This window comes from Cibotium barometz, chromosome 4, assembly GCF_041138505.1.
Source record: "Cibotium barometz isolate CiBa-2024 chromosome 4, ASM4113850v1, whole genome shotgun sequence".
NCBI classification, from domain to species: Eukaryota; Viridiplantae; Streptophyta; class Polypodiopsida; order Cyatheales; family Cibotiaceae; genus Cibotium; species Cibotium barometz.
Genome location: NC_141049.1, coordinates 2412045 through 2426494, shown reverse-complemented (window position 1 = coordinate 2426494; position 14450 = coordinate 2412045). Strand labels below are relative to the sequence as shown.

The 14450-nt window shown below is 40.8% G+C and overlaps 1 protein-coding gene across 1 annotated transcript; it reads left to right on the top strand.

The window, feature by feature from the left end:
• The first annotated feature begins 722 nt into the window (after positions 1-722).
• On the top strand, positions 723-5709 carry LOC147638803 (spliceosome-associated protein 130 A-like). The gene is made up of 3 exons (XM_086784595.1): positions 723-4067; positions 4641-5132; positions 5282-5709. The coding sequence occupies exons 1-3, from the start codon at positions 1083-1085 to the stop codon at positions 5417-5419; spliced, it is 3615 nt and encodes a 1204-aa protein (XP_086640721.1). The 5' UTR covers positions 723-1082; the 3' UTR covers positions 5420-5709.
• Positions 5710-14450: the final 8741 nt, after the last annotated feature.

The window sequence follows — 14450 nt, the reverse complement described above, 5'->3', positions numbered from 1 at the left end:
GTCGTTCCATATACTTGTCACCTATTAACACAAACAATAAATCATCAACGTGTTAGTGGCTTTTGAATATGGCTTGATTAACAAAGAGTGAGAGAGAAACATAATTTCATTGATCAGACTAGCTAGCTACATCATGCTCAATAGGCATGTTAACATGCTTTCACACATTTGTGCATCTCCCTAGTATTATTCATTTTAATACGTTGATTAACAAAGAGTTGTGAGATTTTCAAATGTGTGCATCTCCCTAGTATTTCCCTAGTATTGTACATACCACCTGTCTTCGACGGGTTGTAAAATATACGCGCTCTTTCTCTATCTTCGCACGGAGCATGACATGCTCTGTAGAGATTGGCATGCTGTTTGAGAGAGAGAGAGAGAGAGAGAGAGAGAGAGAGAGAGAGAGAGAGAGAGAGAGCAACGTCACTTGCATATGTACTTATGGAGAGAGACTTATGATATGAAAAGAAAACAAAAGTCTTTTTTATATATTTCGTAATAGAAAAAAATTATAGAATATCTGCGCCTTTTCATTCTTTTTCCTCCACGTGGCATTAGGCAAATCTGTCTTTTTAATATACTAATGGACAACCCGTGCTTCGCACATCTTTTGAGACTCCAAATACAAATTCTACCCAAACCTCCTCCTCCTTTTCCTGAACCTCCAAATTCTTGCCACTTAACACCTTCCTTAAAATAATAGAGAGAAGAGATAATAATATAGAGTCCACACACACCGCTTCCGAAGCATTCTAATTTTATTGCATTCTTCTTGTCTCTTTTCTTCCCTTCATGGGTCTCAAAGTATACCTTGTGGGAATTAAATCCGAATCTTGCAGTCCCAGACCCTAGACACTCAAGAAGGTCGAGCTGACCCGCCTAAATCTCTGGCATATCGCAAAGTTGCAAACCTTCACCTCGCGCACAGGCCGAATTCTATACTGTTTTCCTGAAGAAACCCTAAGCTCCATCAGAAGGCAAACTCTGAACTTCATCTCACTCAGAGGGCAAACTCTTAAGAGGACGCTGCAATCTGCCACAGAAGGCAAACCCTAGGTGAGTTTTCTGCTCAGGCGTGCGCCATGTTTCTGTACAGTCTGACGCTGCAGCGGGCGACGGGAGTGGTGTGTTGCATCTATGGCAACTTCATGGGAGCCAAGACGCAGGAGATCGTGGTGGCGCGCGGCAAGGTGCTCGAGCTTCTGCGCCCAGACGACAACGGTAAGCTCCAAACCCTGCTCTCTGTGGAATGCTTTGGCGCCCTCCGTTCCCTCGCGCAGTTCAAGCTCACAGGCTCCCAGAAAGACTACATCGTCGTGGGCTCCGACTCCGGCCGCATCGTCATCCTGGAATACAACAAGGAAAAGAACATGTTTGAGAAAGTCCACCAGGAAACCTTTGGCAAATCTGGTTGCAGACGCATTGTGCCCGGACAATACCTGGCCGTAGACCCCAAAGGCCGAGCCGTCCTCATTGGAGCTGCAGAGAAGCAAAAGCTTGTTTATGTCCTCAACCGTGACAATGCTGCCCGCCTCACAATATCATCCCCCCTGGAGGCCCACAAATCACACACCATCGTCTACTCCATCACCGGGGTAGATTGTGGCTTTGATAACCCCATGTTTGCTGCCATTGAGCTGGATTATCACGAGGCAGACATGGATTCCACTGGTGCTGCTGCCAATGAGGCCCAGAAGCACCTCACATTTTATGAATTGGACCTTGGGCTCAACCATGTTGTGCGGAAGTGGTCAGAGCCTGTCGACAATGGTGCAAACCTTCTTGTTGCTGTCCCCGGCGGTGGCGATGGGCCCAGCGGAGTCCTTGTCTGTGCAGAAAATTTTGTGATTTACAAAAACCAGCAGCATCCTGATGTGCGTGCTGTCATTCCCCGGAGAGCAGATTTACCTGCTGAAAGAGGAGTGCTGATTGTTTCTGCCGGGACACTCAGGCAGAAAACTATGTTCTTCTTCCTCCTGCAAACGGAGTATGGTGACATCTTCAAAGTAACCCTAGAATACAAAGATGACAAGGTTTCTGAGCTGAAGATTAAGTATTTTGACACCATCCCTGTAACTTCTAGCATGTGCGTCCTTAAATCAGGATTTCTGTTCTGTGCTTCGGAATTCGGCAACCATGCACTTTACCAGTTTCAAGGTGTAGGGGATGATGAAGATGTGGAGTCCTCTTCTTCGACCTTGATGGAAACTGATGAGGGGTTTCAGCCAGTGTATTTTCAACCTCGCAAGCTGAGGAATCTTATACAGCTTGATGAAATAGAGAGTTTAATGCCCATTCTGGACATGAAAGTTATGAACATGTTTGAGGAGGAGACTCCTCAGGTGTTTACCTTGTGTGGAAGAGGCCCAAGGTCTTCCCTACGAGTTCTCAGACCAGGACTGGCTGTTACTGAAATGGCTGTTTCTCAGCTCCCTGGTCTCCCAAGTGCAGTCTGGACCGTGAAAAAGAGTGTCAATGATGAATTTGATGCATACATTGTTGTCTCTTTCATGAATGCCACCCTTGTTCTTTCCATTGGTGAGACAGTGGAGGAAGTCAGTGACAGTGGTTTCCTTGACACAACACCTTCTCTGGCCGTTTCACTCCTTGGTGAAGACTCTCTAATGCAGGTTCACCCTAATGGTATAAGACATATCAGGGCAGATGGGCGTATCAATGAGTGGAAGACTCCAGGAAAGAAGACCATTGTGAAAGTGGGCTGCAACAGGATGCAAGTTGTGATTGCCCTCAGTGGAGGAGAGCTCATCTATTTTGAGATGGATTTGACAGGCCAATTGATGGAGGTTGAAAAACGTGACATGTCTGGAGATGTGGCATGTCTGGACATAGCTCCAGTTCCAGAAGGCAGGCAGCGGTCCAGATTCTTGGCAGTGGGATCTTATGACAGTGTGATTCGTATTTTGTCCCTGGATCCAGATGATTGCATGCAGATCCTGAGTGTACAGGTAGTATCGTCTCCTCCAGAATCCCTTTTGCTTCTTGAGGTCCAGGCCTCAGTTGGAGGAGAGGATGGGGCAGACCACCCAGCCAGTGTGTTTTTGAATGCCGGGTTGCAAAATGGAGTGCTTCTCAGGACTGAGGTGGACATGGTAACAGGGCAGCTTTCAGACACACGAACAAGATTTCTAGGTTTACGGGCGCCAAAGCTGTTCTCAGCCTTGGTGAGGGGCCGACGAGCCATGCTGTGCCTCTCAAGTAGGCCTTGGCTAGGATATATACATCAGGGCCGCTTTCTTCTGACTCCCTTGTCTTATGAGACGCTGGAGTATGCAGCTTCCTTTTGCTCTGATCAGTGTGCAGAAGGTGTTGTGTCTGTTGCCGGTGACGCTCTCCGTGTTTTCACTATTGAGAGGCTTGGCGAGACATTCAATCAAACCATCGTGCCTCTGAGGTACACCCCTCGTAAATTCATCCTACATCCTAACAAGAAGAACCTGATCATTCTTGAAAGTGATCAGGGTGCATTCACAGCTGAAGAACGTGAGATGGCTAAAGAAGAGTGTATAGAGGCCGCTGGAGAAAGGGCAGGTAATGAGCAAGAAGAGAGCAAAGAGGATCTTCTGCCTGACGAGCAGTATGGCTATCCCAAAGCAGAGTCAAAGAAGTGGGTATCATGCATTAGAGTACTGGATCCTAAAATTGCAGAAACAACACATTTGCTGGCATTACCAGAGCATGAAGCTGCTTTCAGCTTATGTGCTGTCAGTTTTCATGACAGGAGTGGTGGTCCATTGATAGCTATAGGTACTGCCAAGGAGTTGCAGTTTTGGCCAAAGCGGCAATGTGCTGTTGGCTACATACACATCTACAAAAGTGTAGATGACGGGAAGAAATTGGAGCTGGTTCATAAAACTCCAGTTGATGGGGTTCCTACAGCTCTTTGTCAGTACCAAGGCCGCCTTCTCGTGGGCATTGGGCAGATTCTGCGAATCTATGACCTTGGAAAAAAGAAACTTTTACGCAAATGTGAGAACAAGAACTTCCCAAACACCATTATGGCCATTCATACTTATGGTGATCGCATTTATGTGGCTGACGTACAAGAGGTATGCTAATTTCTCCCTCCAACTAGCTAGGCTGTTATACCTTTTCCTTTGAGTTTGATGCATAGTTGCATTCCGTACCACCCGCATCATCCGATGTGTACCTTCAGTACTCTCCTTACCACTCCATACGTACCGTACCTTGTACGGATAAGGTCTTCGTGCCAAATATGAGGTTCAATGTACAGCACTTATTTGGCCCGTTTTATAATTATTTTGGTCAGTGGTCATTGCTTGGTAGTTAATAGATTAGTTTTCATTTCAGTATTACCATTGTCTTTCATGCTATTTGTCTATGGATGCTAGATATTTCTTATTTTACATACATACATACATACACATATATATAGTAAAAAACGTGAATGTATTTAAAGTACTTATCTTGATGTGTATTTTATGTACTCGTACCATACATGTACCATACCGCACCGTACCTAAAGTACTACTCCTCTATGGTTTGATGGCTGCTTCTTGTTTACAGTCTGTGCTTCTTTACTTGTGTTGTTTGAAACTGGCAGTTTGGGAACATTTGAACTGAATGAAAGGTGGAGCTGACATATGTGTAGTTTTGTGCAGTCATTCCATTATGTTAAGTATCGGCGGGATGAAAATCAACTGTATACGTTTGCCGATGATAGCTGTTCCCGCTGGTTGACAGCAACATTGCACATTGATTTTGATACTATGGCAGGTGCAGACAAGTTTGGGAATGTGTACTTTGTAAGGCTACCCCATGATGTATCTGAAGAAATTGAAGATGATCCGACTGGAGGCAAAATCAAGTGGGAGCAGGGAAGGTTGAATGGGGCTCCTAACAAGGTGGAAGAAATCATACAGTTTCATGTAGGTGATGTAGTGACATGTCTCCAAAAGGCTTCTTTGATTCCCGGAGGGGGAGAAAGTGTGCTCTTTGGCACAGTGATGGGAAGTATTGGTGCTCTTTTGCCATTTCAATCCCGAGAAGATGTAGATTTCTTTTCCCACCTTGAAATGCATTTGCGGCAGGAGCATCCTCCTTTGTGTGGAAGGGAACACGTGGCTTTTAGGTCGGCTTATTTTCCTGTGAAGGTAAGATTTCAAGTGTTTGGAGTACATTTTAGGATCATCAGTTTGTTGTTCACAAGGATTCAATCATTCGATGGTTTAAAGCATTTTATGGGTTGTACTCTGCTAACATATAGCTTTGTGAAGAGACTTTAAATTTTATGTTTTTACAGGATGTTATCGATGGTGATTTATGTGAGCAGTATCCAACCCTCGCACCAGATTTGCAGAGAAAAATTGCAGATGAGCTTGATCGTACCCCTGGAGAGATCTTGAAGAAGCTGGAAGATATCAGGAACAGGATCATTTGAGATGGAAAATTGGAGTTTTTTGCTATTCAAAAGCTAAATTTTTATAGAGTGAAATATCCACTGGATGATTTGTCATGAGCTTGCACAGAGTAAGAATGACTTGCTGCTGCTTTTTACACTGGTTCATGAGAGCTGTTTGGTTGTCTTTTCTGGCCAGTGATTTAGCCGCTTTTCACCTGTTTGTTTGTGAAGCCGTTTTTTCCACAGGTGGCTTACTTTAGTTCCATGAGGAGTTGAAGGATGCGTGATGTGTCTACAGTGCTTTAAGATAATCATAGAGCTGTATGGAACGACAGGTCTCACACTTATGGAGATGTGCCACTGTTATTGTGGTTGTGTTGTGTGCATGTGGTTAAACTGTTGTAATTTGTGTTGAACAGGGGTTTAATCGAGAGAACTGAGGCTTTGGCTCATCGGTAGTAAGTGTGACACCGCACCCATGTACAGCAGCCCTGTAGCCAGGTACAGAGCCCTGTGGGCAGCTTGCACAGCCATATAACAGGCCTAGGTGCCACGTGGTAGATGAGTCCTGTGACCTGGCCGATAGCACATCAGCAGGCCGACCATCGTCAGTATGTGAATTAAAAATAGTGTTCTACATCTGGTTTCAGAGCCTAGGGAATCGCCAATTGTTTTCTTTACATCACTCATGTGCGTTGGCTGCTTGGTTAGGGTAGAGCCCTAGTTTCTAGGGGTGCACAAGTCCGGGTTGGGAAAAGTCACCCTGTTCCCTGACCGACTGCCCTTCCTCGGTGCGAAAGGCTGCAACCCTTGCCATCCCTGTCTTATTACTGCTTCGGGGCTACTCGTCATGGATTCAGAGATCATTGATTTGCTTCTCAGCATGAAAGCGTCTATGGACAGGCAGGTAGGCTCGCTTGAATCCAGCAGGTGACTCGTACGCAGGAACATACAGTCCTTTTGGCAGAGATGTCTCTCTGTTCGAAGAGGGTGGACCATACACCTCAGGCATCTGTTTCTCCAGATTTGGCATCTACCATGGCTCATGCTTTGTAGCAAGGGCTGGGCGGAGCCAAGGATGAACTGGCGCATCTTCTCGGAGGAGGGGTTTTGACTCCTTTGGATGCAAGATAGGATGTACCAGACAAGCTTCGCTGCTGGCCCGATGGTCGTCATTTTGGACCTCCTAGTAGTCGGCTCGAGAGATGCTGTTTGCGTCACCAATGGTCTCCTTTCATTGTAACATGTGGAAGCTTCCAGACAAGGATTGTACTTGATTAATGATTAGATGATCCTAATCTTGCTTAAGATACTAATGAGATGCTTTCGTATTCTCTCCATGATTCTAGCTTGTAAATTGAGCTACCAATTAGCTACATTTCCTCGCCTTGACTTTTCTCTTACTTGATTTCTTGTCGAGTTGCTTTTGGGAGTTTATTGCTTGGTGATTACAGATTTGACCTTTGCACCTATTCCCCTAAGGTTATGCTTCATATATTTTCTCTCATTCCCATGTATACATCAATTGTATCTACCTCAAATTGATGACCCTTAATCCTAGCAGTATTACCATGGGAAGCTACATAGCTCCTATGCTCCCAACCTTGTACTCACCCTAGTTGCAGTGGTAGTAGACTCATTTGGGCACCCTACCCCCAACATTATCTCACTCCAAATTAGGTCTATTGGTTTACAAAATGAGAGGATTCAATTGGCACACATGATTTACACATAAATTAGGACTCTTATGAGCACTTAGAGGGTTCAATCAATGTCAATAAAATTTCTTCATGAGAAGCTACAACATCAGCATATGCTTCTTCATCTTCATCCTCCACCAAGCTTATAGACACTCTTTTCTTGGTGTAGCAATCTTTCTCAAAGTGTCCAAGCTTAACAGAAATGTCAAAAACATGGTGGTGTTGGTGGTATTTTGTCTTTTGATCGTCTTTTTCTCTTCAAAAAGAGCTTTAGTGATGTTTGTTAGTGTTGGAAAAGGCAAGTTAGTGAGGGTAGTGACTATGTTGCCGTAGTCCTCATGGGATAAACTTTTTAACAATAATGTAATGTATGCATCTTCCTCCATGGTTAAGTTAATCCCTGCAAGCTGTGTGGTTAGACTTCTCATCAGATTTAAATGAGAGACAAGAGACTCTTCCCTCTTTAACTTAAGTTCAAAGAATTGAATTAGAAGATTGATCTTGGAGCTTTAAGCTTGACAACTCTTCCTATAACTATTTGGCTCTCCTAGCTCTATTTCACATGATGGAGCTCATGCTTGGACACATGGATAGATTGATGAAAGCATATAACTAGGGTTCATGAAGTTGGCACAAGAAAAAACACCAATTTTGGTCAAAAGCAAGAAAAAGTAAAAAGTCAAACTTAGTTGACTGCAAGCCAAGGACACCATTGGAAAGAGGAGATTGAGTTGGATCAAAAAGCTAAAAGTTGCTTTTCCAACAAGCAGTTGTTGCAGGGCCAAAAGCAAGGCCATGAAGCTACAAAAGTAATAAATCAAGAACTTTGGCAAAAGATGAGCAATATTTTATTATTAAAATGTTAAAGTAAAAAGAGAAAAGAAGAGCATAAAGTATTGCTTTTGGTTAGGAATTTATTTATAAACAGTCTACGGGCATGCTAGCCAGGATCAATACAACAGTGAATACAAAAGCAAACAAATATACCAATGTAGTATATCCAAGTTGATATTGATGCCGATGCACGAGATCTTTGATGTCAGGCACTCCACGAGAATCTCTCATTGAGCTAGTACCAGATCCAATATCCAAGTCCAAATCCAAGTCCCAAGTCCAAATTCAAATCCAAGTTCCAAGTTTCAAATGTCCTCAATACTAATCTTCAAGAAAACCCTCAAGAAGCTTCTCGAAAATACAAATAGCAAAGTAGTCTTGTGCATTGGCTCTTTACCCTTGTTCCTTGCTCCTCGTCCAAATGGAGAACTGGAACTCAAATTTGTGGTGAAGGCACTTCTATAATGGGCTCTTGTGTGGAGAACAGGACTCCTGCATGCGCTGTGTTCCCTTGCTATTGTGTGTATTGTAGAACATTTGTTCTTGGTGGTACAACAAAAGTGACATGTCGTTTGCTGTAATAATCGTGGGTGTTGGATTATTTGTTGGTCATGGTTTGCTTGGGACAATCCAAACTTAGGATCGACACCAAATGTTTGAAACATTGTGATGTTAGACATGGTTTGACTACTTCTTGTGGGGGCGGGGGAGTGAACCTTGAGATTACAGGCCCTACTCCTGCTCCTTCAATCATTAGAGCTGTGTCTAAAGATAGGGTGGTTGAACGCCTTCTTCATAAAATTTAAGGTGTTGTTTACAGAGCCAATTGGTGAATCCGGAGTTCGGAGGACCGCTGTTGGTGGCTCTTGTTTCCAGGTTTTCCACTGTTTGCCCACTCATATCTATGTTTTGTTGGCTCATTCATTCCCAAATCTCCTTGCTTGAGGTGGATCCAAAGGAGTTTAGCCTTCCTAATAGGGGAGCACTTTGTTGAGTACTAGTGGTTTATTGGGATTGAAGGCTTGGTGGGTTTGAGGATGTCTGGTTTATGCGTTGCAATTAATTGTATTATCGTTTCCAATAATTAGTGTAGATCGGGTTTGCATCAAAGGTCTTGGGTGCTTCAAGATCAGGTCTGAGAATGATTTCAGATAAGGTATTGTTTTGTTTCATTTTTTTAAGAGAGTAAAGTTGATTTTTTTTGGTTGCTACTAGGCTTATGTGTCCAGGTTTACGTCTCTAGACTCATGTCGAGCCTACAAGTTGAGGTGTTTGGGTTCACATATGTAGGCTCTTACGTCTCTAGGTTTAGGTATGTAGGCTCTTACGTCTCTAGGTTTAGGTATGTAGGCTCACATCTCCATGTTCACATATGTAGGCTCACATTTTTTTTTTGGTATGAACTTGGCTCATGTATTTACTTTATATGAAATCTGTCTATCTAGGGCACGAAAAATCTAGAAGCTGGGTCTATGACAGGGTTGGTGTACTTATTGGGTAATAAGCATACTTAGTTTTCCAATTATTACAAAGGACAAGGATTTTCCTTGAAAATTATAGCTGGTATAGATTGTATGACAAGAAAATCTTCCAAAGTACATGTCTAGGTGTGTTTGCACAGGTCTTTATGGTTGTTATATGTACTATATTAGGTATACCTACCTCCAAGCTCACATCTACAGGTTCACATGCTTAGACTCATGGCCCATGTTTGCACGCTCAATGCCCGCCGTTGCATTTTTCCAAGAATACAACCCTCACAAACATGTTTGATAGGGGCTTCAAGATATGGCAGCTTAGACACCATGTCATGTTTATGCAAACACAGCAGCTTGCCAAAGTTCAAGTGACCAAAGTGTGCATGCCACATCTTAGTATCGCCCATTGCCTTTGTGGTGGAAATTGTACATACAACATGCCTTTATCTTTCATATGCATCTAGCTTGTAAAGACTATGAGACAAAGTACGAGAAGCAACAATTGTATTGCCGTCACTACGATCATGAACAATACATCTGTCATCCACAAACTCAACCACAAAGCCAACCTTAGTAATGGGAGAGACAGATAACAAGTTCTTCTCGATCCCTGGTACATATAATACATCTGGAAGCATGATTGTTCTACCATTTGCAGTAGTGAGAATAATTTTACCAACTCCTTTTACATGGTACCAGAAGTTGTTTGCATAGGTAACAGTGTTTCCCTATGGAGAAAATTCAAGTGATGAGAACAAACTGCGACAATGAGAAGTAATGTGCTTACTCGCACCACTGTCAAAATACTAGACATGTACATCTGTAAACAAACATGCATACATCCTTATGCGAAGGGTCATAATTGCACTGCACAATGAAAGCCCAATCATCATGTGCATACTTTTTAGATTCTTTGTTTTCTGCATTAGATGGGGTTTCCTATTCCTATCAGATTTATTACTTCTACGACTTTGTGAGCCCATTCTCTACAAAATGCTATGAAGACTAGACACCATGCTATGATTGAATGAAATGAGCATAAAAGTGTGTACATTTGTAAGAGACAACACTTTCTTATCTTGCATTGCATTGGATACTCTAATTCATAAGATAAGATTTTCTTTATTCATTTGGATGATTATGGATTCATAGATATATCTTTTTAATTAAATCTACATGATATCTTTAGTTAGATTTTCAAAATGGAGAGGATTTTGATATAATATAATTTTAAAAATAAAAAATAAAAAATAAATAAAATATCTTTTAAGAAGAAGACACAAAATATATTTCTTTTAATTATAAAATAATATATTATTTAATTTGTATATGTTATTTTTTAAAATTAATTTTTTTATTAAAAATTTTAAAAAATAATTAAAAGGTATACCATATATATATTAAAGAAATTAATAAAAAGCTATTTTTTAAAATCATATAGGTGAAATAATATATTTTCTAATTGATGTATATTTATATTTTTAAAAATTAAATATTATAAGAGTATTTTACATACATATGCATGGATTATCTCATATATATATATATATATATATATATATATATATATATATATATTTACATGTATGTGAAATCATGAATGGATGCATCCATGCATGGGAGGTAATGATGACATGGGAGCTCGAATTGATGATGTAGCATGGCTGATTTGCTGATGTGGCATACACGTGTGACAAGTGGCACCAACTCAAGATGAGGTGGCAACTCTCCCTTTTTGATAATGTGTTAATGCATGTGACATAGCATCTAATGTCAATAATAGTGAGGTGGCATGCCATGTCATGAATGTTGAGGTGGCATGTCATGTCATCAATGTTGAGGTGGCACATTGAGATGACATGTTGAGGTGGAATGCATGCCATGTGTAGGTGACATGTCAGACACGTGGCCATATGCATAGCCACCTTAGGTGTCTCCACCTAAGTTTGGTACATTACCTAACCTACTTTACCGAGCCTAGTTAGACTTGGGTTTAGGCTTGGAAGGGAAGAAACTACTCAAGTAGAGCTATTTCACATAAGATGGATGAAAATAGACCTTTTTTAAAACTAAAATTAAACCATTTTTTTTCTATAGATTCACCTTGATTAGCACTAATTTCTTACATAAAATTATTGCATAATTATATAAAAATAAATTTAATATTTAATTTACTAATTATACTCAATTGCTCTAAGACTTTGAAGTAAATTTCCAATGGAGATCTCAAAAAATATAACTCTTAAGAATGAAATTTGACCATATGGTCACATTGTCCTCATAATTGTCTATCCTTGGGTCATTTAATCAAGTAAAAATACATAATTTTTGATATAAGGATGGGTTGTACAAAAACTAATCTTTTTGTATACTTTTAAAATATATAATAATTAATTTAAAATATGAATTACATGCAAAAATTACTCAATAAATCAAATTAAGATCTACATTACGTGCCTTCCTTGTGTGCAAAGTGGGGATAGAATTGGAGTTAAAACAAAGAAGTTAGTGACATTTTATAATCGTACAGTCTACTTGTCTAAGTTTGGGACATACCATATGTACTATATTTGTGACCCATGAAATTTGGTGTTTGAAATTTCTGATTTTTGATCGGACCATATTTTTAAGTGCATGACTAAGAGTGTGATGTTTCATTAGAAGATCTCAATGTCAAATTCCTTTGCCAAGTGGATGAGATTAGCCAATTTTAGTGAAAAATGATTATTTTTTGCTACAAAAAAACTTGGAAGGTGATCCAAAGTGAGGACCCTTATTGTACAACCACCCGATAGTAGTAGCCAACATATCCCATGAACCGTTGTATTGCCTTCTTTTAGTTTGATGGATGGTGGTAGCTCAAGGATAAGTTTCACCTTACTATCAATCGGTGGAGATCCCATTTTCAGACATAATGTGCCCCGATATTAATCCATGCTTTACCTAAAATTGGCATTTCCAAAAGGGTTCAAGGATATGCAATACAATCGACACCTCTCAAATGCAAGCTAGATGATCCACCCATTGCAAATGTACACATAAATCATCAATAAATACCTCATCATCTCTGGAAGGTTGCAGGAGCATTGGTCAATCCAAATGGCATGACCTTATATGGAAAAGCTCCCTAGGTGGTAGTGAAGGCCATCTTATGTTGGTCCTCTCAAATGCAATGGATACTTGGTTGTATCCTAAGAACCCATCCAAAAAATTGTAGGCCATCTTCTGCACCTACCACCCATTCTAGAACGTGCTTTGTGTATGACAATGGGTAATGATCCCTATGGGTCACCACATTTACCTTTTTCAAGTCCACACCACACACACACACACACACACACACACACACACACACACACACACACACACACACACACACGAAGCTTCCTGTTTTTCTTAGGTAATATCATAATAGGTGATACCCAATTCGTGTGCTTAATTTTATAAATGAAATCCACAGCAATAAGTTTATCAATTTCCTGCTTTACAATTGTTAAATATTTTGGACTCATTTGGTATGGATGCTGCGCTGAACGCCTCGATTCTTCCATGATAGGGATAGTGTGTTGTATCACTTTTGGCGACACTCCCTTCATGTCCTTATAACTGCAAGAAAAGTAGTTCTTAAACTCTTTTAACAAAGTTAGCAGTGCCTCTTCTTCTTGCTGTAGCAGAGAGTGAGGTCCATGGGGCAATGAAGATAGGTTTGGGGTCCTCACCAGTCTTTGTTGCAGTCTTCACTTCACCTGTAGGTCCATCATATGAGGACCGACCCTATTTGATCACCCCTTAAATGTTGTGCCCATAGGTGGATTACCTTCCTTTCACCCAGCATTGAAGGATTTGAAATGGCTAGGAACCTTTCGCATACCAGGATCCTCATCATTCTCCTCCCTTCTTGCCAAATCTCTTTTTTCTTCTTGTTTCGCGTCAGCCAAAGCTTTGTTTTGGTTCCTTCTTTGCTAATGTAAGATTCCTCTCCCCCATATTCTGAGATGTAAAGGTGTAAGAACCTTTCCTTCAGTCTCTTGTAATCATCCCCCCCCTTAGAAATGGAAAAAGATCTTGTTTTACCCCGTTTTGGCCCTTGAGAGAGAGAAAATGTCTAGAGAGAGGTAATTACATTGAAATATTTTTGGATACAAAAATTCTCCTAATGTCTAAGATGAATCCCCTTGAAACAGAAGTTCAAAATTAACTTTCCAATGTGCATTAGGAATTAATTGAATATGTGTATAAGAGACCTTAGCCTAAGGGTTCACATTTTTAATTTTTTTTGGATTAAGGTCCAAATAAGGTCCCAAAGGAGCCAATAGGAGTAATCGAAGTGTTGGGATGAGATGAATACAATGAATAAAAGAAAATAGCCCAAAAATGAGTAAATTCTCACATAAGATGAAGAGTTGACTGAGTGCATGGTTTATTAGTTAAAAACTAAGGTATATTAGTAAAAAAATGAGATATCTAGGTGAAATGATGCATTTTTGACACCTTGGTAATAAGGAGGGGAAGACACTTGAGGTAGACACCTTTTTTATCATGATTGTTTGGCTTTTTTAATTCAAAAAAATCAAGATATTTCATCTCTCTTCTCTCGGTGCAAACTAGATCAAAAAGGGAGCCAAACTGAACCAAATCTTGTCCAAATTGGGTCAAACTGAAGCTGGAAACCTTTAGATCCAGCTGGACTTGGTTGGTGGCCTTCCTCACCTATCAATAGACCCTCATTCCTTTGTATTTTCATATTGGAACATTACTATGCTAGTATTTTCTCTAAATTAGCTTATTTATATTCTCTCTCTAATTTTCCTCTTCTCTTGAGAGCTTTGGAGCTTCTCTCTCCTCTAACCTCTCTTGGAGATTACTCTCTCTCTCTCTCTCTCTCTCTCTCTCTCTCTCTCTCTCTCTTGGTGGCCAAGGACTTTCTTGGGGCTTCACTAAACCTCTTCTTTCTTGAAGATTACCCTTTTCCCTTGGTGGCCAAGCCTCTTCCATGAGGGCTACACTATTTTTGCAAGGTAAAGAATCAAGCAAACCAAGGGTAAGCCTAAACAATGT